The 24,562-nt window shown below is 39.3% G+C and overlaps 1 protein-coding gene across 1 annotated transcript; it reads left to right on the top strand.

The window, feature by feature from the left end:
* Positions 1-627: 627 nt before the first annotated feature.
* Positions 628-23,493, top strand: USP38 (ubiquitin specific peptidase 38). Its single transcript, XM_082758995.1, has 10 exons — positions 628-1,423; positions 1,881-2,016; positions 7,336-7,465; positions 7,708-7,809; positions 10,596-10,754; positions 11,834-12,027; positions 12,674-12,767; positions 13,629-13,735; positions 14,824-16,168; positions 20,667-23,493. The coding sequence occupies exons 1-10, from the start codon at positions 739-741 to the stop codon at positions 20,826-20,828; spliced, it is 3,114 nt and encodes a 1,037-aa protein (XP_082615121.1). The 5' UTR covers positions 628-738; the 3' UTR covers positions 20,829-23,493.
* Positions 23,494-24,562: the final 1,069 nt, after the last annotated feature.

Here is a 24,562-nt window from a genome sequence, read left to right as displayed (position 1 = left end):
AACAGAACAGGAGTGTGGAGGAGCCAAGGTGCGGCTGTGCGAGCAGTTTAAGGGCACGTTTGGAGTGTTTTATAAACGGTGTAGTCGATCTTTAAGTTAACTCTGAATTTCCTGACTCGATGCTTTGTGTTTTTGACATCTGCAGCACTTAAGGCTTTGTGCTGGTGTTTCTCTGAGGCAGCGGAGCGCTCCCTTCCCCTCCGCTCCGCTCCCACAACAGCCCCGAGCTCCCCTCAGCCCAACGACCGCCATAACACCGGCGCCGCCATTACCCGCCCCCTCTGAAGCCCCGCCCCCGACCGCCATCACGGCCGCCCCCGCTGCCGCGCGGCCCCGCCCCTCTCTCCGCTCGGCCCCGCCCCCTGTCGCCCGCCTCCCGCCATTGGCCGGTGCGGCGGGGGGGGCGGGGCGGGGCGGCAACGGCCTTTGCGCCGCGTCCTGCCGCTGCTGCCGCCGCCGCCGCTTCCCGTTTGCGCCGCGCCGCTTCCGGGTCGGAGGGAGGGAGGCAGGGAGGGGGGGCGGGGGGCAGCGTTCGGCGGCGTCCGTTGGGGCCGCGGCGCCTGAAGGGGGCCGGGGGCGGGGAGGGGCCGCCGGGGGGGCGGCATAGCGCGGCGGGGCGGCGGCAGGGCCGCGGGGAGGCGGCGGCGGCGGCCCCCGCCGAGGCCCGGTGCTGAGCCGGTCCTCCCGCCCGCCCGCCGCCGCCGCCGCCTCTCGGCCGATGCGTTGGCGGCGTCCGCCATGGACAAGATCCTGGAGGGGCTGGTGAGCTCGGCGCACCCGCTGCCGCTGAAGCGGGTGATCGTGCAGCGGGTGGTGGAGCTGGCCGAGACGCCTCTGAGCCGGGCGCAGTGCCGCGCCATGTTCGCGCTGGGCACCCGGCTGGTGCTGCAGGGCCCCGACCGCTTCCAGCGGCAGGTGGGCCGGCAGGTGCTGGAGGCCTACGGCCGGTACCACCGCGCCGAGTTCGAGGCGTTCTTCGACCGCGGGCTCGTCCTCGGCCTCCTGCAGCGCGGCTACGGCGAGCTGAGCAACCGCGACCCGGCCATCCTGGACTACATCCAGGCCGGGCTGCGCCTGATCATGAGCTGCCCGTCGGTGCTGGAGCTCTTCGAGCTGCTGCAGGTGGAGGCGCTGCGCCTGGTGTGCGAGCGGCCGGCGCCGCCGCTCTGCGCCCGCCTGTGCCAGCTGCTGGGCGACTTCCCGCAGTGCCTGCCCCGCGGCAGGAAGCTCTCGCTCGCCTTCTGCCAGCAGCTGGTGCGCAGCATCGCCCACTTCCAGAGCCAGGGCAGCCGGGAGGCCGAGCTGCGCCTCTACGTCTCGCAGGTGACGCAGGTGAGCGGGCTGCTGCGCAGCGTCTGGAAGGCCGAGCCCGACACGCTGCTGCCCTCCCTGCAGGAGCTCTTCGCCGTCATCTCGGCCACCGGTGAGCCCCGGGCCCGGGAGGGTGCCCCGTGCACCTAGGGAGCGCTAGGATGCGGTGTCTGGCCGCAGGCACTATGCCTAGCCAGAGATTGCTGAGAAAGGACCATGCGAAATAGCTGTGCAGGGCCCATGTTAACATCCAGCACACCAAACAGTTGTGAGGCACCGCAGTTTGCAGCAAAAAGCACCTCTCAGCCACAGAGGGGGAGGGAGGTGGCAGGTTGTCGCTGTCCTGTGCAGATACTGAATGGACAAAGGGCGCTGTAATTCAGCACTCTTCATGTGCTTAACCCCTTGAAACTTGTCTCGTTCTACCCTGTGTCAATATAACGTTAGGTTTAGGCTAGACTTGTTTCAGAACTTTACAGCTGCAGTCAAGCTGTTGCGAAAACGAGGTGTAGTTTTCCTGCAGGGATTTCTCCTCGTTTCTTACCATCTGGCCTGTTGAACTATTGCAGATACTTCATTTGAACCCTCGGTTGCACTGGCAAGTCTTGTGCAGCACATACCATTACAGATGATTACAGTACTCATCATGAGCCTTACTACAGATCCAAATGTGAAAGATGCAAGCATGACTCAAGCGCTGTGCAGGTACCGTATTTTATTGGGAAGGGGGAACACTCTTGACTTGGCCTTTTTAAAGTTACTTCTCTCTTCAGTTTAAAAAGAAAGGTATGAGGAAACTTTAAAGATGGCATTCAAAGTTATACTGCTTGGTATGTTAAACTTGTTTATATTGCTGATACCACGGATGTTATCAGCAAGGTTTCAGTTTAAGGTTACTGCCTTCATTGTTAGTATGTCTTCTTTGTCACACTTTGCTGGGATAGAATGAAGTATAGAAGGAAACTAAGAGGAAGCCAGCTGTGTTGCTTTTAAATGCTATTTTCTGTTTAGTAAATGCTATTTTCTGTTTAGATATCCCACTTGATGGGAGACAGCTTAAACTAGGAAACTTGATGGGTTGTACTGTCAAGCTGAGAAATAAGGCCTTGTTTTCTGAAGACTAGCCTTTCCACTTTTCGGAGGTGTAGATTGTCTCTCTCCTCTATTCTCTATCTGTAAAGAGAGGAAACAAATGAGTAGATCTCATTTCGGTTTAGATATGTATGACTTTTCAGTAGGATTTGTAGGTGACAGCCTATGTTTACGTCTTTACTCAAGTCTCCAGAAGTTTGACTGTTGTCAAAATGGTGGAGGAATGGCAATGACATAAAAACAATTGCACAGTGTACTTCCTGTCACTAATACTGTGAACATTGATTCAGATTGCTGTCTTGGCTAGCATCTTCAGAAATGTGAGTTCTATTAATATAATAAGGTGGCAACTAGAGAAAAATTAAGACCTTGACGTTCTTTACTGTCTTCCTAAAGTCTATGGAGGAAACTTCTGTTGAGCCCAGACAGAAAAATGAGTAAAGCAATTGAACAGGAAGCTTTTAGAGATTTGTATTGTCTTTTAATACCGTATAAGTATCCTGTTTTCAAACTACATCCGTGTGAATGTAGCGTAATACTTGGATTCCTACAGTATAGTACTTACGTGTATCTTTGTGAAATACTGAGGTTGTTTCTGAAAATAGTCATTGTGTTCACTTGAAATTAGGAAGTTGTACATCATTTGAAAGCATAATATTAATTCTGGTGTTTAGAGACTTTAAAAGAATCACCTTGACTGGCCAGACTTCTCCAAAGGCACGTGCCCAGTCTAAAATTCGCAGCTGAGAAATTCAGAAGGTTTTGTGCGTACTAGTAACTTGCCAGTAATATACTGGTGATTAATTTTCATGTTTGTGTAGTTTTAATACTTAATTCTATTACCTGCTTCAACACAACGGGATTGTTTAATTGCACTTCTAGAATGGCTTCTCTGTATGCCTCTGCTTAGGGAAGTAAGGCAGTGCTGAGCTTTGGGTATAATAGGAGCTGCTATTATCAAGTAAGAGCTGCCTCGTAATGGTAGCTCTGTTTTTCATCTTGCTTTTGAAAGGGCTGTGCAATCTTACTTGCCTTATTCATGGAACAAATGCTTGACATTTAAGAGTCTCGTTCTACAGTCACAGGACTGACTTTTTAGGAACCCCTTGTTACTGTTGTTTTTTAGATACTGTTGTGTCAATGCTGTATCCAGTTTTGTTTTCTACCTCTGGCTACCCTTTGCACTAATTACTTGTTCCCTTCTGCTTTAAAAGGGTGCTCTTATAAAGGAGGTAATGCTGCTGGAATTTCTGGAGCACTGAATGGCTATGTTGTCATCAGGCTTGCATCATTTCCAGGAGGTGCAGAACTCCAGGCATCTCAAAGCCTGTGTTGAGAGTCACCAGCGCTTTGAGACTGCATATTAGAGACCCGTTTACTTGGTTCCTAAGGTTAACTTTTATGACACTGCATAGCCTGTCTAAAATTGAGTACAGATTAGTAAATAATGGGTAATCAGCAGATAAATTCAGTTGGGGTAATCAGTATTATATTATGTGCAGGTGAGTATAAGAAAGCGTGCTGTTTTTTGGCATTGAGGTGTTCATAATTGACTCAGCTGCCTCATTAAATCTTACCTGAAGCATCAGTGCAGAGAAGCAGGAAGTTGTTGAGTGCCCTCTGGGATGTATGACTCCTTTGAGGGTTTACTTCGGAGGTTTCAGAGGAAGTTTGTTAGCCACATTCAGAAGCATAACAAGAACCATGGTTCTTGTTTTCATGGTGCTCCAAATACGTTTAAAAGAAACTGAATTTTATTAGAATGAAAATGCTCCAGGTATGACCAGGCCCTTTGTCCAATTGGTCAAAATGTAAGACCTTTTAAGAGATGTAAAATTCTTTTTTTTTTTTTTTTTTTTTTTGGGGTGGGGTGGGGAGGGAGATGCCAAGTAACTTGAGTTCTGTTGTTTTTTTCAAATGTGAGAGATTTACACTAAGTCTTTGTCTGGTAATGGTGCTAAGAAGATACCTTTGCAAAAAAAAAAAAAAAAAACTTTTTAAGGGTGCAGAGATCAACATTTGATTTTATCCAGAGATACCAAATACTGTCGTGGTTAGGCACACATGAGTAGCAGGCCTGTTCATCATAGGGTGGTATGAGGCAGAAGGATCTCTCAGGGCCTTGAGGATGTTATTTTGGTCAAACAAAACATCTTCTGTGTTTATGCACAGTCACCATGTCCCATATTAGTATCTGCCTTTGCGTTAAAATGCAGTAGCAATGGAGGAAGTGCAGCAGAGACCATCTAGTAACCTGAGAGTCTATCATAACCTACCAGATCTCAGATTTTGTTCTTAAGGACAGTCCTAAACATGTCTGCAGGCTTACCCGTGTTCTCTTTTGGCTTTCGTTTCTTGTCTTAAGAATATCAACTTTGCTTTTAGAAGCAGAAACAGACTGTAAGGATGGGAGTTGAATGTGTATCAATTACATGGACAATAAGCCTGTTCTTCACAAGGTTACTCATACTCAAATGGTAGCTATTGACCTATTAGTAATAGTGGTGAATAGTTTAATAGTTAATTATACTGAATAGAGAAGACACAACATGGCAAGTCTTGTGACCAGAGTGTTGGGATGAAACACAAAGAGCCCCAGCTTCTGCCCAAAAGCAGTGTCTTGCATTTGTCGTTTGAGAATAAGTGTGGCTGAAACTGCATATATGAGCAGGATGGTAGTCAGAATACATTATAACCACTGTTCTGAAACAGGGCTCTATCAAAACACTCCTTAGTTACCTAAACAGTTAATTAAGAAAATTAAATATGTTGTCATTAGTCTTTAATCGATCTTGCAGGTCTTTGTGCTCCTGTTGAAAAGTACCAAGCCTACAAATTTAAGGGTGGGTGCTGAAGAGCACAATGCTATGGGACTTACAGATCTGTTTTTAGGTGCAGGTTAATTCTTTGCAGGCCAAAGGAGTTTTGGCCTAGATTGGATCCCTCATTTTGTAAAGCATATGAAAAGGCTGCTCACAAAAAGCATTTGAATATAACATCCTGAGGAAATGGGAGCTTTGTGTAAATTCAGAGCAAAGAATATTGTTGGCATGTTTCCTCCACGTGTTTTGTAGTGATATTGAAGAAATACAGGTAGATCTGTACTTGATTCTTAAAGTAAACAAAAAACAACACAACAAGGCAGTCTTAATCATTACTTTACAGAAGCCTTCCAATGTCATGTATGTGAGTAGTTCCTAATTGCAAGATATATGAATTAGGGGATGTTTGTATGCTACATGTTTTTCAGATCTAACTTGCAAACTAGATGTATTACCATAAAAAAAAAAAATACAGCATGTCTGCAATACATGTCTGGTATTGCTCAACATGACTCTTAGCTTGCAATCCTAGGACTGAAACCCTTATTTCAGTTTGGAGCACTTCATTTGCCAGGAAGACCATAGGATGTGATTGTTTTCTTTCGGATTCATCACCACAAGCCATGTGGCATGTGCAGCAGACGATTTTCAGACTCCTTGTGTCAATAAATTCTCTTAGAAAGCCTTGCATGCAGTTCTTCACCATAAAATTCATCTATTGGGGTTTCAGATGACTGAAACTGACTTGAAACTAAATTCTAGAAGTTCTAACATCTTATGTAATTTGATGTTGGTTCCCATCAGTAGTTTATTTTATGCCTCGGTTTGTTGCAACTTTGTACTTGGAGCAAAAAAGAAAAGCAGCTTGTGCTCTTGTTCTGTGTAGTGCTTATGAGATAGCTCTTATCCAAGAGAAGCTATGCAGCTGTGCCATGTTAGCATTCTTCTACATTGCAAATCAAAACAGGGAAGATAGGACTGCTTGAAACTGTTAGATTCTCTTTGTTCCTTCTGGCTGATGACAGGAGACAGTAATATGTAAAACCTCTTGGATCTGTAGTGTGTGGCAGGATACATTCATATAGTATCCATGTCTTTTCAGTGTTTTCTTTATTCTGTTAAATAGGCTAGGAGCCTGCTAAATGAACCTATTTGTAGTGATGCTGACTGCTAGACTGGTTATGTGTAATCTGTTCAGCTCTGCTTAGAGTTTGAACTCCCAAAGAATTTATCTTTGAAGAACTTTTTCTGTGAAAACGAAGAAACAGACCTGTAACTTGCCTTTTTCATTGAATTATAGAATAGAATTGTAGCCGCCTTTAGATGGAAAGCAGCCTTTGGAGGTCATCTGGTCCAATCCTGTTCACAGCGGGGCCTGCTTCAGAGTCAGACCTTGTTGCTCAGGGCCCTTTTCCAGTTTAAGAACAGATAATGATAGAATCTGTGTCTTAGACTTGCTTCACATAACATGCTTGTCTGCCTTGAGTACCTGTGTAAATTGTCTGCTAATTTAGAAAGATCGGAGGGCTTTATTTTCAGCCCTTTGTTTCGTATGTTTCATTATATTTCCTAGGTACAGCTGAATTCATTTCACACTTCCTTGTTTCTTAGCTATATTGAAATTCTTCCTTTTGGAGCAAGTGTAGACCATAGGCTACTGATAGCTATTATAAGGTTTTTGTAACATCTACAGTGCTTTATGTTACTAGACTTTGCCTTTTTAAACGTAGTAGTCTTTTTTTCTGGTTTGTGTGGTAAATGCTGTAGGAGGGCATGTTGCCAATTACAGGCACTTTATCATCTTCAATTGTTTCTGGCACAAATAAAAAATTTATGTCTGTAAAAACTGAGTTCATTTTTTTGAATACAAAGAATATGTAATACTTAAATTTATCTTAATCTATTTTAATTATCTATTTATTGTATTCGATAGCTGATAATACAGCAATAAATTCGTAGAAATGAAACAAATTCCTATGACTGCCTAATACCCTTCCATTATTTCTTGTGAGTGTGTCTGTATAGAATGTTTTTGATGAGGTCAGAATCAAGTGGCATGTTGTTTGTTTTGTTGGTATATTTTACTAAACCAGTTTTCATTATCTTTCAGGATGATTGACTGGTTGTCTTGGCCTCTGGCTCAGCATGTAGAAACTTGGGTGATTGCACTGCTGAAAGGACTAGCTGCAGTCCAGAAATTTACTATCCTTATCGATGTCACTCTGCTGAAGATTGAGTTGGTATGTTGGAAAAGAACAAAACTGAAGGAGAGGGGAAGGAGTTGGTAACACAAGCAACAACAGACAGTTGCATAGCTGTTGCATATACTCTTTTTATTGTCCTGCATAGATGGTGTGAACTTGTAGCTTACAGTTACATGTAACTTTGTTTCAAATGGTTGAGGGTTTGGAAGTCTGTTTACATTTTTACTAGAATTTCACTTTCTAGATTTACTGAAAATAAATGTTTTGTTGCTTTTTAGGTATTTAATCGACTTTGGTTTCCTCTGGTGAGGCCTGGTGCCCTTGCTGTCCTTTCCCACATGTTACTTAGTTTCCAACATTCTCCAGAAGCTTTTCATTTGGTAAGTTACAGATTAAATGACTTTAAGTTGTTTTGAAATGTAATTCATATGGGCTTTTTAAATTGGGCACAAAGAGAAACAGAATTCAAGTGCTCGGATTTCATCTTTGTTTCAAGGTTCCAGAATCAGATTTCTGTGGGTTACAGGCTACAAGGCTTTCTAGCTGCCAGGTTCAGCAACTCAATCTGTAACTGGAAACGATGCTTTGTTCTTCCTGGTATGTACGGGTTTCTGGCAGTAGCATCTGGGGACCACATTCTGTCTTTGACCACGTACTTCGAGAATGACATTTTACATGTTGTGAAGTCTACAGGTCAAGTTGGGCTGTGGGTTGGTCTTTCAGATACAACTGTTTAGAGAAAACAGACAACCAGTTATATTTCCTGCTATATATGGTCTAGTTGCCCTGGACAGATGTGCAAGAGCAAATAGTTCAGTTTAAGGAAGTTACGTGGTTGTGACATACATGTCTGCAAACTGAAAGGCGCTATTTTTAATGCATTTTCCAAAATACAACTCACCAGTTAAAGCAATAGGTATTAGGTTATGACAATTACTGCTTAGATTCATAGCAAGATGTATAACACCTTCCCTCACATCAAGTTCAGTGCCTAGCTGGAAGTTACTTTTAAGTGAAATATAGGTCTTTCAGACTTGACTATAATAATATCATGGTACGCAGTTCCTTTAAGCTGTCCCCAGGGCTCTTAGGCTTGAAGTGAACTCAAATGCTTTGCTTTCATTAGTGTCAGAGTAATTGTCTTAATGCCTGTTAAACTTCTGTTATTAAAAAAAAAAAAAAAAATTTCAACTCGTTCTCCTGCCCTACTCTGGATGTATGATAGAAAACTGAGTGACAAATTAAATAGACAAGTTGCTTTGAATGTGCTCAAAAACAAATACTTCATGTAGTTGCTATCCTGCTTTTCTTTGTTCTTGAGAGACAAAACATCCATGTGAAAAATGTAAAATAAAAGACAGTTAAAGCAAAATACCTATTTCTAGAATTACAGGGAAAACTAGTACTCTGTAATATATGCAACATTGCCTAAGCATGTCTTCAGCACTTGACCATTGCCATTTTCTCTCATTTTGAAACAACCTTTTTCACTTGCAATTGTGATACACTACTGTCATTCAGTATCCTATCATATTCTCCTGCATTTAAACTACTTGTTCACTATTTTAAAATTATCTCGAAGTGAAGTGGTTAAATAAACATTTCATAAGGGCTGCTGAATGTACTTTGCAGTGTATCTGAGTTAATGTTGCTCTTTGCTCTTTTTGAGCATCATTACCTGAATGACTTGCTTTTGAAGTCCTTGAAGAATGTTCTCTTGTACTTAAAATATGGAATTCAACCACAGTTTTTACAGGTGTATGACACTTTAGTTCAACTTCAGCCAAAAGTGATGCTTCTGTATATATTCCAGGTGTAACTTTGACTATTATGCAGTGTGCCAGAAGCAAGATTTTGATTCTCAATTAGACCTTTGGACTTGTACATTCTGTTCTTCCCACATGGCTTGTCTGTACAAAATTATCACATCTTGGGTTTTATTTATGCAAATCTCATTCTTGGAAGTTGACACTTAGTCACTGCTGTGTACGTGCGTTTGTAAAATGCGAAACTTTTAATTGCAGCTTTCACTGGTGACTATATGATTCATACAACAATTTATCTTGGTATTTTTGTTTTCAAAGAGTAGATATCTTGCTTGTAGGAAGAGTGGAGTTTGTTTCTGAGATACAAAAATATTTATACATACAGAACAACTGGTATTTGAGAACGTGGCAAATGAGTATTTTGCACCTGGCTCCTCTCAGTTTGGTGTTTTCAAGTATACTGGTTCATGTAACTTATGTACTTGCCTAAAATGGCCTTCTTACTTTTGTATACTTTCTGTGTTTAATGCAGAACAGTTTTAGCATGATGTGAAATGATTGCATCCGTTTTTTCCACAGTTGATCCATTTGATCACTTAGAAACAAGAAAGTGTCAAAAATATTTCAGTTAAGTCCCAGATTAAGTTTGGATAAGCCCTTAAGTCTAGGGCCCACGCTGAAGTAACTTTATACTTGTTATGTTTTAAGATGAACGAATAAGACTTTTCACATTAAAAATACAGACAGAACTGTGTTGAAGAAGGGGAAAGAGTTAGACTAAATGTTGTTTTTATAATGAATTTAAAGCAGTAATGGATTTGAACTAATTCCCAAATAGGTTACTATTCTGATGGTATTTTTTTTGCTTGTGATAAATTATCTTGGTTTGAGCCAAGCTCTATCACTAGGTGGAGCTGCAAACCAGTTTCCATCTTTTAAAATAAAATCAGACCAATGCCTTACCTGCTTCAGATACTAAGATTAGATTCTGTTAAAGAAAAATTGAGACATTTTGTTTTAAAAACTACATATGAAATTAGGACAGGATACTGAGCTGTTAGTGGTGGCACAAAAGCAAAATGTTTGCTCTACTATCACTAATAAAATGAGTGCTTTGAACATACGACTATTTAAAAACTTGACATGCATATTCTGAGTTCATGAAGTTCTAAAACCTGGTGTTTGAGGGCAAGACAGCACTAAACGATTAATTGTGCTGTTTGAAAATTGTCATGGGTGAAGAATAATGCGTGTGTTTTTCTGGTCACTGTTTCTCAATCGCTTGTTACCTTAAGAACAAAACGTTCCCTGCTATTTAGGGTGTGGAAACAGTGAAGTTGTCTGTAGAACAAAATTTGAAAATGGAATTGCTGTTTAATTCTTTCTTTTCCCTCCTTTAGGTTGTGCCACATGTGGTCAGCTTGGTTCACTCCTTCAAAAGTGATGGTTTACCTTCCAGTACAGCATTTTTGATGCAGTTGACTGAGTTGATACACTGTATGATGTATCATTATTCAGGTTTTCCAGAGCTCTATGAACCCATTCTGGAAGCTATTAAGGTATATTAGGAATGCAAAGATGGCGGGATGTTTCTGTTTTGTTTTCCCAAACATGAAAGCTCTAATCTGACAGATCTATATTGTTTAGAACATCCACTAGGAAATATGAGTTAACCACATAATCTGTTGTTGATTCTAACTATTTGAAATAAAGTTCTGATTGTCCACGAGATGATTATAACAGCCTTTACGAAGAGTCTGTAATTAGAGCCTTTATTAAAAACACAACCTAATTCCTTCAGCCTCATGTACCTAACAATGTCTTTGCAAAGTCTATTCTAGACATTGCGTTTCAACTCAAACTAGAAACTGTAACTATCCAAATATAAGTTCACGTTCAGGAGTACTTAGAATGCTATAATTCACTGACTTTCTCCAAAACACCATGTAAACACTACATCTTAGTAGTGCAGTCAGTATTGCATGCCTCTGTGGGTAAAGGATACTGGCCTACACTGTTTCAAAGCCAAGGTCTGCTTTTTTGAGACAATATTTAATTTACCTAATAGATATTTTTCATTACTTAAGAGAAACTCATAAAGTAGGGGGTTACTGCCTGATTTTATAACAGTGGTATTTCACTGAAATGTTTTGAAGCCTAAAAAGCCCCCTATCAACTTCACTTCAAGTATTTTGGAGTTTTTATTCTTTTTTTTTTCGGATTAGACAGCAGGAATGTATCTCCAGAAAAGGTTATGGATGTTTTGAGGTTCTATTAATGCATGGAATTTGCAAAGTAGTTTTGAGGGGTAGGAAAGATTATGTGTGTATGCAGATCCAAGATGTTTACCAGCCCCTTATTCGTGTCACTTGCTAGTTGACAAAAAAAGCCCTGAAGAAGAGGATTCAAGGATGTTGTTGTTTGTAATAGGACACTTTATTAGCTTTTGACTTGCCAGTCATTTGTGCTGTCAGTATCTTCAAAGGCAATAGCAGCATGTATGTACGAGGCTAGCAGGGGTGGCAAAAGGCTGAAGAAGAAGTCAGGAGTAAGGGAAGGTACTGCCATCCAGCAGTATCTTATATCTATTATAAAAGCAAATATACAAGTCTATTAAAACGGTTTGTTTCTTTTGTAGGATATGCCCAAACCCAGTGAAGAGAAGATTAAGTTGATTCTCAGTCAGAGCGCCTGGACTTCTCAATCCAGTTCTTTGCCGTCTTGTTTATCTAGACTTTCTGGAAAATCTGAAACTGGGAAGACCGGTCTAATTAATCTGGGAAATACTTGCTACATGAACAGTGTTATTCAGGCACTTTTTATGGCTACAGAGTAAGCCCTTTTTTACCGGCTCTTTTCATTGCAAGTTGAGTGTTGCAGTTTTCTTGCCTTTCATTGAATATAAACATGTCCTGAGTTAGTCAGCTGCCCAGGGCTGGGTGTCTTTCTTTGCACTTACATGCTGGTTGCTTTTCTAAAATCCATCTCTGTGGAACTGCAATTTCAGCTGTTAAAAATCCTGATGTTTTCTGTTCATTGTCAAAAATGTATATGCATTGAACTAACAAAAGCATTTTAGCAGTGACTCAATGTGTCTTTCCAGTGTCTAAAATGGGACTTCAGTGTCTGTCTTCCAGGTCCTGGACAAATCACCTGTTCTTTGCTCTCGTTAATATTTTAAAAATTGTATGGTGATGCTTTTGTGACAATCTGGAAGCTGTTGGGGGGGGGGGGAGGAGGGTGTTGGGGTGTCCCATCTTACACACTTAAATATTTGGAGAAATCACGTTTTACAATGAGCTCCTGCTGTACAGTAGTTATACACTTCTGCACTAGAGCAGAATCCAGGGATTGAAGGGAAAGTGCTCAAGTGTTCTATGTCTTGCTGTCTTTCAAACTGAAGTAATCTGAGATGGAATGATGCCTGCATTGCTGTTAGAAAGCTACGAGGGAAATTAACATTTATTTCTTATTTCAGTTTCAGAAGACATGTTTTATCTCTGAATCTAAATGGGTGTAATTCATTAATGAGAAAATTGCAGCATCTTTTTGCATTCTTGGCCCATACCCAGGTATGACAGCTTTCGATCTTTTTTTAAGCTCAGATTTGTATACCAAAATTTAGGAAGTGGCATCACGCCATGGGAGTACACTACAGTACCTTAAATATAAAATGCGGTGCATTTGTAGGGGAATGAGTCTGCCTCCAAATGTTTAGATGACATTAATGGAATTAGAGTAATCTATTTTGTAAGTGGAACACTCACTTATGAACAACCAAATGACAAAATCATTTCTGTTTTTATGGATGGATAGTAATGTGTTTTCTTTCAGAAGGCAAAAGAGGAAAAAAATAAAAATAAAAAAAAAGACCTGAATTGATACACCAGTTCATTTTATGCAACTTCATGGGATGAAGTTCTGTAGTGATTTCTACGTTAAATTTTAACGTCGTTCAACTTCTGATTTGACCTTTATTAAATGAAACACTGAAGTTTTTCCTAGTAATAGGAAGACAAAAGACAGTGATTAATACCAACCAACTTTTTGCAAACGTCATGAGGATGGATCACCTTAAAAATAAATTGATACTAATCAAATATTGGTGTGCTTCTGAAGTATGTCTTTTTCAAGCTTGCCAGCAAGAACATTAACTTGCTCTTAGACTTAATGCCTGGCTTATGCTCCCTACACGTAGAATATTTGCAGGAACCACTACTTTTTTCTGTACTAGCGGTGATTGCTACAAAATTAAAGGTTAATACTTGTTTTTCTCCTCCTATGATTAAATTGTTTAGATGTGTAAATGTACCGTGTTTCACACAATTCTTTCAGCATGAAGTGGTTCAGAGTCCAGCTGTTTGTATCAAAATGATTTAACAAAATGTTTCAGTTCTAATTTATCATTGTCTGTCTATTTCATACGCTAACAGAGGGAGGCATATGCTCCTAGAATTTTCTTTGAGGCTTCCAGGCCACCATGGTTCACTCCTCGATCCCAGCAGGATTGCTCAGAATATCTCCGGTTCCTTCTAGACAGGTACAGTTATCATGCCATTAATGAGTAGAAATCTGCAGCCCTCTCACATAATGCTGAGCTTCTTATTAGGAGCAGTCATCTAATAGTGCAATTGCATGAGTGAAAATCAGGTATTTTGGGTTTGTCCCCTGACTGTGTGTGTCATAAATCATCTCTGAAAAACTTTTTTTCTTGAGTTTGATCCACGGTCAAGTCCAAATACAGTCTTTTGTCCGCATCATCTAAAGCAGGTTGTGTTGGTGGTGGTGATTTTTTTTTTTTTTTTTTTTAAACGAGCTTAAACTTGGGTGTGACTTAGGTTAGCTGTGGTCCCATTGTAAAATTCATGTGGTCGCTGAAAGCTGTTTAGTCACAGATCTGGAATTTCATCTTAGTGTAGGCAGCTATATTTCATATAGGTTAGATAAGTAATGAAGAGATGTGCATGCCTTTATAACTAGTTGTTTATAAACAAGTTAATTAATTGTGACACAGATAAAACCCACAATTTATTTGTAAGCTTACTTAATTTCAGCATGCTAAGTATTTTTACTGAGTTTTGGCTTAAGCAATATGCTTAGACACATGCTGCTTTTGGAGAATTTTATTTCAGTTGGCAAAGTGTCCTTTTTTTCCCTGTGTTAGGTTACTTTTACTACAGTTTCTGACTTTCTTGGGTGCGAGATCTTGACCTTCTCTTTTCCTTGGAAGTAGTCTGGCACAATATAAAGTAGCTACTTCTTTCTTTTACAAAACCTGGCATGAACAAGTCCAATGGAGACTTGATATAGGATGGTAAACTAGTAAACAACGTTTTTAATAAATGCATACTGGTTCTCGCAGTGCATTCATTGTGTTCAGCTACATATAAAATTTGCATAAAAATCCTTATGCTTTCACTTTATAGTTCACTTAATAGTCTACTGGATAGTACTGAACTGTGTGGTTTGGCTCACTTATATGAATGGTAACAGTTTTTTTAATGTACGAGGTTTCTATTCACTTGACCATTGATTTTTTTAGCATAGCTTGAAAAGAAGTCTCAGATGTTGCAGCTGTGTTTCTTTGAAAAACAGTACCACTACTTGTACTTTTTTCTTTGTCTTCAGGCTGCATGAAGAAGAGAAAACTCTGAAAGCATTGTCTTCAGTGAAGGCTCCTGAAAGTAGGAAGAATGATGAGTCCCAGACACAAGAAACTGTCCATAAAGCACAGGTATTTGCTGAAGCACCTTGTTTGGGAAGTGAAGAAAGAACTCTCATAGAGAAAATGTTTGGAGGAAAACTGAAGACTACTATATGCTGTTTGAACTGCAAAAGCACATCTCAAAAGGAAGAAGCTTTCACAGATCTCTCCCTGGCTTTCTGTCCTCCAGCATCCTTGGAGAATGTTGGTTCAAAATGTGTGGACTGTTCTGAAATGAAAGATGACTGTGGGGTGGAAACAAGTACTTCAGCAACTATTCCTGCTGGAGAAACGCCTGTCAATAGCGTGGAAATAAATGGTGGATGCGATGCAGTTACAAATGAAGGAACCACAAAAGATTTATCTGCTGAGCCGAACTCTGAGACCAATTCTGAACTCAACAAAGGTCAAGAAAACAGGGACATGTCTCAGAGGCTAGTAGGGAAAAATACCCCATCAGTTACAGACTTACTGAATTATTTTCTGGCACCTGAGATCCTCAGTGGAGACAATAAATATTATTGTGAAAAGTGTGCCTCTCTACAGAATGCTGAGAAAACTATGCAAATCATTGAGGAACCTGAATACCTCATTCTCACACTTCTGAGATTTTCATATGATCCAAAGTGTCATATAAGACGTAAGATCTTGGACAATGTTTCTCTGCCACTTGTTCTGGAACTGCCAGTCAAAACAGCAACATCGCCTCTACCTGTAGTTTCAGGAGGTTGGTCTGTTGATGTTGAGGTTTCTGATACTGGAGAAAATCTTGCTAAAAAACTTAAGCCCTCTGGTGCTGATGAAGTGTCCTGTCCACAGCTGGTGCCCTACACCCTAAGCTCTGTGGTGGTACACTCTGGCGTATCCTCTGAAAGTGGACATTACTATTCGTATGCTAGAAATGTTACTGGTTCAGGGCCTTCAGGACTGCATCATCAGTCTAAAGCTCTCTCTTTAGTTTGCCCTCAAAATAAGTTGTTGGCAGAGGAGAGTCCTTGTACTGTTATAGAAAATGAGCTGGACACTGAGATGTCAAAAGAATGGTTTCTGTTCAATGACAGCAGAGTGACATTTACCTCATTTCAGTCAGTCCAGAAAATTACCAGTAGATTTCCGAAGGACACTGCTTATGTTCTCTTTTACAAAAAACAGAATAACACCTGTGGCTTCAACACCAATTCAGCGAATGGACTCTGGGTAAATGGAGACCCTCCCTTGCAAAAAGACCTCATGGATGCAATTACAAAAGATAACAAATTATACTTGCAGGTAAGTTACAAGTAATATGCCAAGAGTGGTCTCCTTAACACAAGAAGAGTTAAAATAAAAAGAAAAAAGGTAGCTCTAGAGTATTCTCATACGTGAACTTGGTAAATCACAAATCCATCTTCGATCTTGACCTGTACTATGAAATCTGTCTAGGAACTTGATCAGCTGTCTCTATTAGGCATGAAGCACAAGCAAAAATAGTTTGAACTGGTCCTTTAACCATTTGTAACAATATGCAGGAAGAGCTTGTCAAACAGTACTAAGTTGCGTTGCCTTTCGTAAATTGGAAGAATGGCTGAAGTATATTAACTTCACTGTTCTTAAGTGTGTTGTCATTTCAAGTGACATCTGTACAACTGATTGCCAAATGCTGTAACAATTAAATTGAAGACCACGTGCTAGTGACTAGGTTCTGCTTTCCTTTTGCTTTTTTTCTCTGGGAACTCTTCCTTTTTGTAGTAGCTGTATTTTATATTGCTGTTACTTAAAAACGCTGTGCTCCACATGAAAATGTGGTTTGTTTTGAGCACCACTGCTATGTTTAGGCTGTCTTGTATTAAATGTTTTATTGTGTGTTCCTTGGGTTAAGCTATTCCTGGGAGTTACAGGCCTACTCAAATTAGAAAAATTAATTTCAAATTGGGAAAGAACAGATCAATCTTGCTGTGAGAATCTTTTAATGAATCTTCTTATAATAGTCACAGGTATGTGATAAACATTAAGCTGGAAGCTTCACTAGCCATTCTGCTGTTTTCTGACTATTTAAAACATTTGTGTGCTAAACATCATTGATTATATGCTGTCTCTCTTCTTGCTTATACAAGGTGACGTAAGGCTTAGCTTCTTCAGCAGCAGTTCCAAATAATATTTTTGGTCAGAATTGCTTTCATTTCTTTCCACTTATGTATGATTGTATTCTACAGCTAACTTCAAACTCAAAACTTATGGGGCTCTCTAAGTCAATATTTTAAAGACCATTTTGAGTTAACTTCTGGAACATAGTAAAAAGTTACATTGGTCTCTTTGAATACTGCTGTACACTTGGAAGTGGAGGAAAATTGGTGTGACTTTGTAAGACTTAGTCACTTGACAGACACACAAATGTTGTTTTGAATACTCTTTCAGACTAAAGCTTTCTGCATAGAGAATGTCACTTAAATTACGTAAAGAATTGTTATCTTCTCACATAAGTTGGCTTTCACTTCTAAGCTATTAGTGTCTTGAAAACCTTTCCCTTAAAACTCACGTGTCCTTAAAATGAAAAAAGGTTGATATTTTTCACATATATGGTGTTTATTGTTACTTCTTAAAATTTAGTCTTCTACACACATTGAAATGCTGAATTCTTACATATTAGCTTCTTAGATGCTGAGATCCTGTTCTTTTCTCAGTTTAAATGAGACTGTTAAAAATGCTTAGTACTTTACTTTATCAAATTAGGTCTAGTGTTGTGATCTTTTGAATTAGGTTATTGTACTTTTGAGAAGTCTAATTTCAGTGTTTGGAGTTCCAAACAAGTATTATGTGAAGAATAGACTTCGCTATTGAGGAAGCCTTCACTTTTTTTGAAACGAGGTGATTTAAAAAAAAAAAAAAATCCTCTACTGTAGTGCTTTAGTTTTATTATTGCATACCAGCTGACCACAAGATAAACTAAAGTATTTTCATTTCAAATATCATAACCTGCAGTATGAGTAGCTCCCACTCCAATTAAAACAAATTAAAAATTGCTTTCTGAGAACAAGTGAAAGGTTTTTGGGGGGAGGAGAGGAATGATTTGTGGTGTTCTCAGTCCACAGAACTATGGTGACTATTGAGATTTGCTTAACTGGTTGGTGTCTTTTTTCAGTAAAGAAATGTAATTGGTCTAAAAACATGAAGCATTTGCTTTGTATGGAAACAAGGATATTTCTTGTGGAAATTGTAGTGGTGTTTGCTATACTAGAACAGCCAATACAGGCTGATAATTAAGTCAGCATATGCCTTGAGAAGAAAGAGATGGGCTCATTTAGCACAAACTATTAAACACGAATCAAGCACGAAAGATCTTAAATTGGTAGACATTTAGACATAGTAGGCATCAGTTGTTTTAGCACTGGATGTCATGATAGGGTATAGTTCTTAATACTGTCAAGAAGCTTTAATTGGTGATTTGATCACTGCTCTGTATTTCTCATGTGTATGCATGCATAGAGATGCCTTCTGTCTATAATAAGAAACAGTTTTATATACTCTAGCAAAGAATTTAGATCATGAGTGAAGTTTATCCTATTCTCAGTGCATTGTGGCTGCTTCTGCATGTTCTCTTAAGCAATTGATAGAAAGCTCTGCTTGTCACTTGTTTGTGTCCTGCATCCAGTGCAATGCTGTGATGGGGGGCTCCAGAGCTGGGAGTCATCCCTTGCATGTAAGTCGTGTGCAAAATATGGTGGTGTTGCTATTAGTGACTGTCACCACTGGTAGTAGTGAAAACAAGATTCATCTCCTCTGCAAGGAAGCCTCATAATAGATTGCTGTGATCTGTGTTGTGAAAGGTGCCTAATACAAAATAAGCATGAAATAACAACCTAGTAACTGCAGAAAAGGAAATGACTCTGTAGCTGAATCTGACAAAAAAAAAAAAAAAAAAAAACACTTAAATTTAAGATGTTTTGAAATTTGTAGCTGAAAATAAAAGCTTTATTTACTATCAGGTAATCTGCAGACCTATTTCTGATGCTTATGTTCTTCTTTAATCCAGTTTGCCAAGTAAAACTCAACTACCTTGTTTTAAGAAGTGTGAAGAGTTGTCTGGAGGGACAAAAGTGGAGGAGGGAGTAAGGAGAACTCCTTTTTTGGTTTGGTTCCTTGCTGCATTAAAACAAAGATGTTACAAACAACTAAGCAAAAAAGAAAAAACAGCCAAGGTGCAGTGTAGCAGTTTTCCCACTGTTAGGCTTTGAGGAGACATTCTGTCCTAAGTTAAACAGCATTTTTCAGCTAACGAGGGAATTTACACAAGTCCTGCTACTTAAATCAAAATTCCTGTTGGTTTCTGGTACAAAAAGTAAGTTTTGTATTCCCTAGGTATTAAGTAGTTTTTCTGTGTTATAGTTAACAGATGCATAAGAATCCACATACTGTTGGAGACTGTCCTTGAAAGACAGTATTATACAGTGGTCAGCATATCTGATTTGACAGTTTTTTATAAGTCTTCTATATGGTTTTGGAAATCGGTATTCTTTTCAGTACTGCAAAATAGTTTAATACTTAGACTATGTTTTTATAAGAGGACAGTCAACTGTCCCACAGTTTAGATCTATACATGTTATTTGTAGCACTTAGGAATTTGCATGGACAAATCTATTCAGCACCTTCATGGTAATGTAACAGTCTTAGGTTTTTGGCTCCATTCCTTGCTTTCACCAGGAGGTGGTGGAGAAGAAAAGGAACAACTGAAGGTGATCATTGTGGTTCTGAAAATCCTGTGAAAATTCCTTGCTGTTGCCTGGAGATAGTGGTGTGCAGTGACCAGCTGTCACGTGAAGCCTGCCAGTGTGATCATTAGCACCTAAATGCTCTCTTCTTGCTTCTGAAATAAATAGAGCTTTTACTTTACATCTTTATTGTTGGTGTTCAAGAACCCAACCCTGACTTCCCTCCCTGGACTTCTGAGGCTTTTGGCCAATTTGAGAAAGGGATACTTAAGCACAAGCTACTGCAAGGTTTGTGAAACGAGCTGGAGAGAGAAAATGTATGGTATCTCTGAGGGAAGAGCCTGTGCTCCTTCATGGCTCCTGAGATGTCTAATAAGAGGATGTTCACGCCTGTAAAACAAGCTGGCAGGAAGCTATGCTTTGTTACCTTTGCTTCTCATGCAGGTACTTCTTCCTTGTGTGTTCCTGCAGCTTATTCTCATTTGTTTTCTGGAGTATTTGAGAGTTGTGAAGACCTACTCATGTTAACACAGGGTTAGCATCACAGTAACTGTTGCAAGTTAAAAGTCTACACTGCATGGAAATGAAACGCTTGTTGGACTTCTTGCATTTTATCTGATTATGTTGCTCATTCATGCCATTGATAACGTGGAATGAAATTGTGGGCTTAAAATAAATAACATTGGTGTAAAAGTTCTGCATTTCAGTTTGGCAACAGAGATCAAGGGCATCTTAAAAATTCTGGGATGAAAATTCATGGGAAGTGTATACGAATTGGATGTTTTGTTAGCTTTTGATCAGCAGTCTAACCTTTTTAGAAGCATCCTATATAACTTCACAATGTTTCGAGCTTAAATTTAAGTGGATTTAATTATGAATCACATACGCTTAATCATGTTCAGCAAAATTGTGCCTCTGGGAATGGCTGTGGATGTTGCCTTAAACTTGGATTTCAACAAGGTAACTGTTGAGCCTTTAGAGTTAACAAGCTAGCAAATGTTGCCTTTAAAGCTGTTTTTACTAATTTACTAGAAATTAAATGACTCTAGGATTTTTTAATGGTCTGTTTTCTTTCATTTCAGGAGCAAGAGCTTAGTGCTCGAACACAAGCACTTCAAGCTGCCTCAGCCTCGTGCTCTTTCCGCCCCAATGGATTTGATGACAACGATCCCCCAGGAAGCTGTGGACCAGCAGGTGGAGGAGGAGGGGGTGGGTTCAGTACTGTTGGTAGATTAGTCTTTTGACTACGAAGACGACCTGGAATACACTGGTTCCAAAGCAACCCAGTAATGCTGAGGACAATTAGAACTTTGGAACATTGTCATATATTGTACCAAGTTTTGAGACTTGATTGTTGTTCAAAAGCAAATGTTGGGGTTTTTTTGCTTGTGTTTTATTTGAAATAAATAAGCGCATAATGGAAAAAAACTACCTCTTAAAAATTCAGTTGCTTTTATGATAAGAGACACTTGCCGAAAAGACAAAGTGGAGATTTTTAAGTAGTTTTTAATGACACTGCGTTAAACTCAACAAGTGCATGTACATCATTTTCTATTTTCCTTATCCACTGAACGAGGAAAGTTCATTTTGACTCTGATGGCGTTGCTTTATGTGGAAATGACTTTGGATGGGTTATACTGCATACATAGTTTCCCACCCCACCTTATTAACAAATCTGATACCTTTATGATTTCTAAATATGATGCAATCTTATAATGAAGGCAATAACTTAAGATGTGACATGCTACAGTACTTTAAAAAAAATATTAAATATATTTGCAGCATAAATGTAAAGAAGAAAAACATATAAATATTTGCTAAGATGTTTTCCAAAACTGCATGTTCTGTAGGAACAATGTTTTTAAATAGAAGTTAACTTTGTAGTGTTTCTAATTTTTTTGAGAATTTTAAAATTATTTCAGGGAATATATCTGCTGTGTATTTGAAAGGATGAGATTCTGTATGTGCCTTGCAGAACTGTAACTTGAAAACAACTTTCTGAGGCTGCAGAAAAGGGACAATATGTTAGTCAAGTTTTTCCAGTATTAGGAATCAAGCTGGGTTTAGAAATCCATTAGGCTTCCAGAAATTAAAAAAATAATAATAATAATCTGGTAGTGAGAAATGCAGTAAGTTTTTTCCATTATTTTTGATTCAAAAGGCTAAACCTAGTAATTTAATTGGTTAAGCTGGTCATAATTATTGAGCTATACTTCTGAAATTGCAGGAAGGCTACCTGTATTGATCCTTGCTGAGGATCTGTGCTTCTAAGAGTCTTTTTGAGTTTGGCCTTCTGATTTTGCTTACAGAGCAATTTCTGGTGAGTTCAGGTTTTAAGTGTCTGCAGAAGACCAAAATGGCATTGTCTATGGAGCAATGTTTGCTGGCTTGTTCTGTTAGTCTTGGCAGAAACAGAAGCTTTGTTTTTAATGTGCAATGAGGATAACGGAAGTAAAGGAATTACACTGAATCTGGTGATTAATTCTTAACTTGAATAATCTTATAGTGAAGTGTAAATTTATTTAAAGTATTTTTACAAGATTCTGCACTGTTTTGCTGTGTTTTTATATTAAGTGACAAAGCGTATCCTTAAAGAGCATGCAAACCTGGCAAGTGTTAGCTTAACTGTATAATTTTTTTTCATAAAATGCCTTTAAAAAGCATTAAATGAGTTTTTTTAAAAAAATTGTTCATATAATAACAAATATTTGGATTTTAGTCCATAGTAAGGTATCTTAGCTTGCAAACTATTTTTATATTATCACTAAAACTGTGCTACTTGCTCTGCTGTAGGTTCATGTTACTGCTCAAGAAGGCTAGAGCAGGTCACCTTAATTTTTTTTAGTAGGCTTCAAGCTCTGTTTTGACTTTAGTACCTCACCTTTGACCTGTGCTTTCATTGCTGCCTCAGTTGTGGGTTTCTGAATCAGGGGATTCAGCTGTGGAAATGGGGGATGATACGAGACCATTGTGAGGAATGTTCTCATTCAGTTTGGGTGAGGTTGTCTTGAAAGCGCGCTCCATCTTACAGTTCTGTAGCTTTCAGTCCAAGGAGGTTTTTCATTTCCTTCTGGGTTTCTTTGCCAGGTGGCTCTGGCTTTAAAATGTTCTTATGACAGGCAAATTACGCTTTACTCTTCCAAATTATGGAAAGGACACTATAAAAAGCTGTCTATTTGTGTTACAATGGGAGTGTTTTGTCTCTGCTGTTGATTTAAGACACTAGAAGTTAAAAGCAGGAGCAAGTGCTTTTACTCTATATGAAGTCAGAGTTTTTTGTAAAGGTCAATCTTGTTTTTACGTTCTCGAAGTAAAAATGCTAATTATGTATCCCACCTAAAATGTGTGGTATGACTTTGTATACCTATTGTACTATATCTATTTCATGAGCTCTTACAAGGCTTTTTATGCTCTTGTTAGCCTATTCTATCTTAGATGTTAAATATGGAAACTTTGTTGGAGGAATGCCATAGGGCTGGATCTCCTTAAGTGTAAAATGATGGTATGTCTGAAATTGAAAATATCCTTTATTTTTTACTTGACTTGTGTTGATGCAGTTACTTTGGGTTTTGCAAATGGAATTTGAACTCGAAATACCTATTTGCAAGTCTGCCTGTTGACCTGACAACCCTCATAGGCAGATGGATACCTTAATATGAAAGGTTTCAATAAAGCTAGTGAAAGTGGAGTATTTCTCACTTTGAACTGTACAGATTTTCATTGTTTACAGTAATGGCACTGCATGTTCTGGACACTGTTCTTTCATCTGTGTACATATGGTACTTCAGTTTGTCTGTGACTGAATGCTGGATGGTTTGTTTATTGACCTTTTTGGCTCCATTCTTAATTTGCTTTCCATCTGAGTTGAAGTTGATTAAGTAGAAAGATACAAAATACATAATGCTATGTCGGAAGCTTACTTCTTGTTGTTTCCTTTCTTGAAGGATATACTATGATACCAAACTCAAGGATGGTATGTCTTTTAAAAAATCATATTTCCTTATACTAAGAGATTGTGTTATGGTCTTTGTTTTAATGGTCAGTGAAGTTGTATCAACTTTCCTCCATGCAGTTCACTTTCTATAGTTCTTTGTGTGGAACATTGTAGTGGATTCCTGTGAGTGTCACCAGCATAACAAGTGATTACAATATCTGTGAATCTCATTATTCCAAATGAGGAGAGAAAAGCTTCATTCGGATAGCTAAAAGAATCAACTTCAGAACAGCTCTTCTTTTTTTTTTTTTTTTTCCCCTCTTGTTTGCCTGCTCAGGAAAGTTAGATATCTCATCTGCTGTGTCCTCTGGAAGTTTGATTTTATGGGTAAGCGTTTTCTTTTTTTTTCTTTTTTTTTTTTTTAACTCTGTATCTGTAAAAATTGTATATGAAGTGAGGATACTTGTTTATACAAATAGTAGGTGAAGAGTAGAAGCACCGTGGGCTAAATGTTTGTTAGAACAAAAGCAAGTATAAACTTTGTGTGAATAAGTCTTAGATTAGAAATTTACTAATTGCTGGGACTAATTCTGGAACAGCCTTACAGGCAGAGACCTGCTTTGAAGGAAGAGCCAAGTATATCTGTGTAAGAAATTAAATGCAAAGCAGTGTCTGAAGAGTAGGCAACTAGACTTGATAAACCAGAGGCCTCTAGAGCTTTTCTCTTCCTTTGGCATTCTGGTCTTGATGTTACTTATCTTGCTTTTAAGGCTCAGAGTAGAGGCAAGTGTAAACCAAGGGAATACTGGAGCACAGCGTAACAGTAGCAATAAAAAGGGCTGAGTGCTTAATGTTGGGTGTACTTGCTTTCTGATAAAGTGGAATGTGGCATAAAAGTAAAGTAATAGAAAGTGGAATCTAGGCAGGCCTGTGATCCAGAGATGTGTTCAGGTTTGAATGCAAGATTGATTACCCTGGTAATAGCCTGCAGTAGGATGTAATGGGTTGTAGCACTTGATGGCCTCAGTAGGCTGGGATCAAATG

This window comes from Aythya marila, assembly GCF_965140915.1.
Source record: "Aythya marila genome assembly, chromosome: 4".
NCBI classification, from domain to species: Eukaryota; Metazoa; Chordata; class Aves; order Anseriformes; family Anatidae; genus Aythya; species Aythya marila.
The sequence above is the reverse complement of the archived record's forward strand: the minus strand, read 5'-3'. Positions and strand labels throughout refer to the sequence as shown.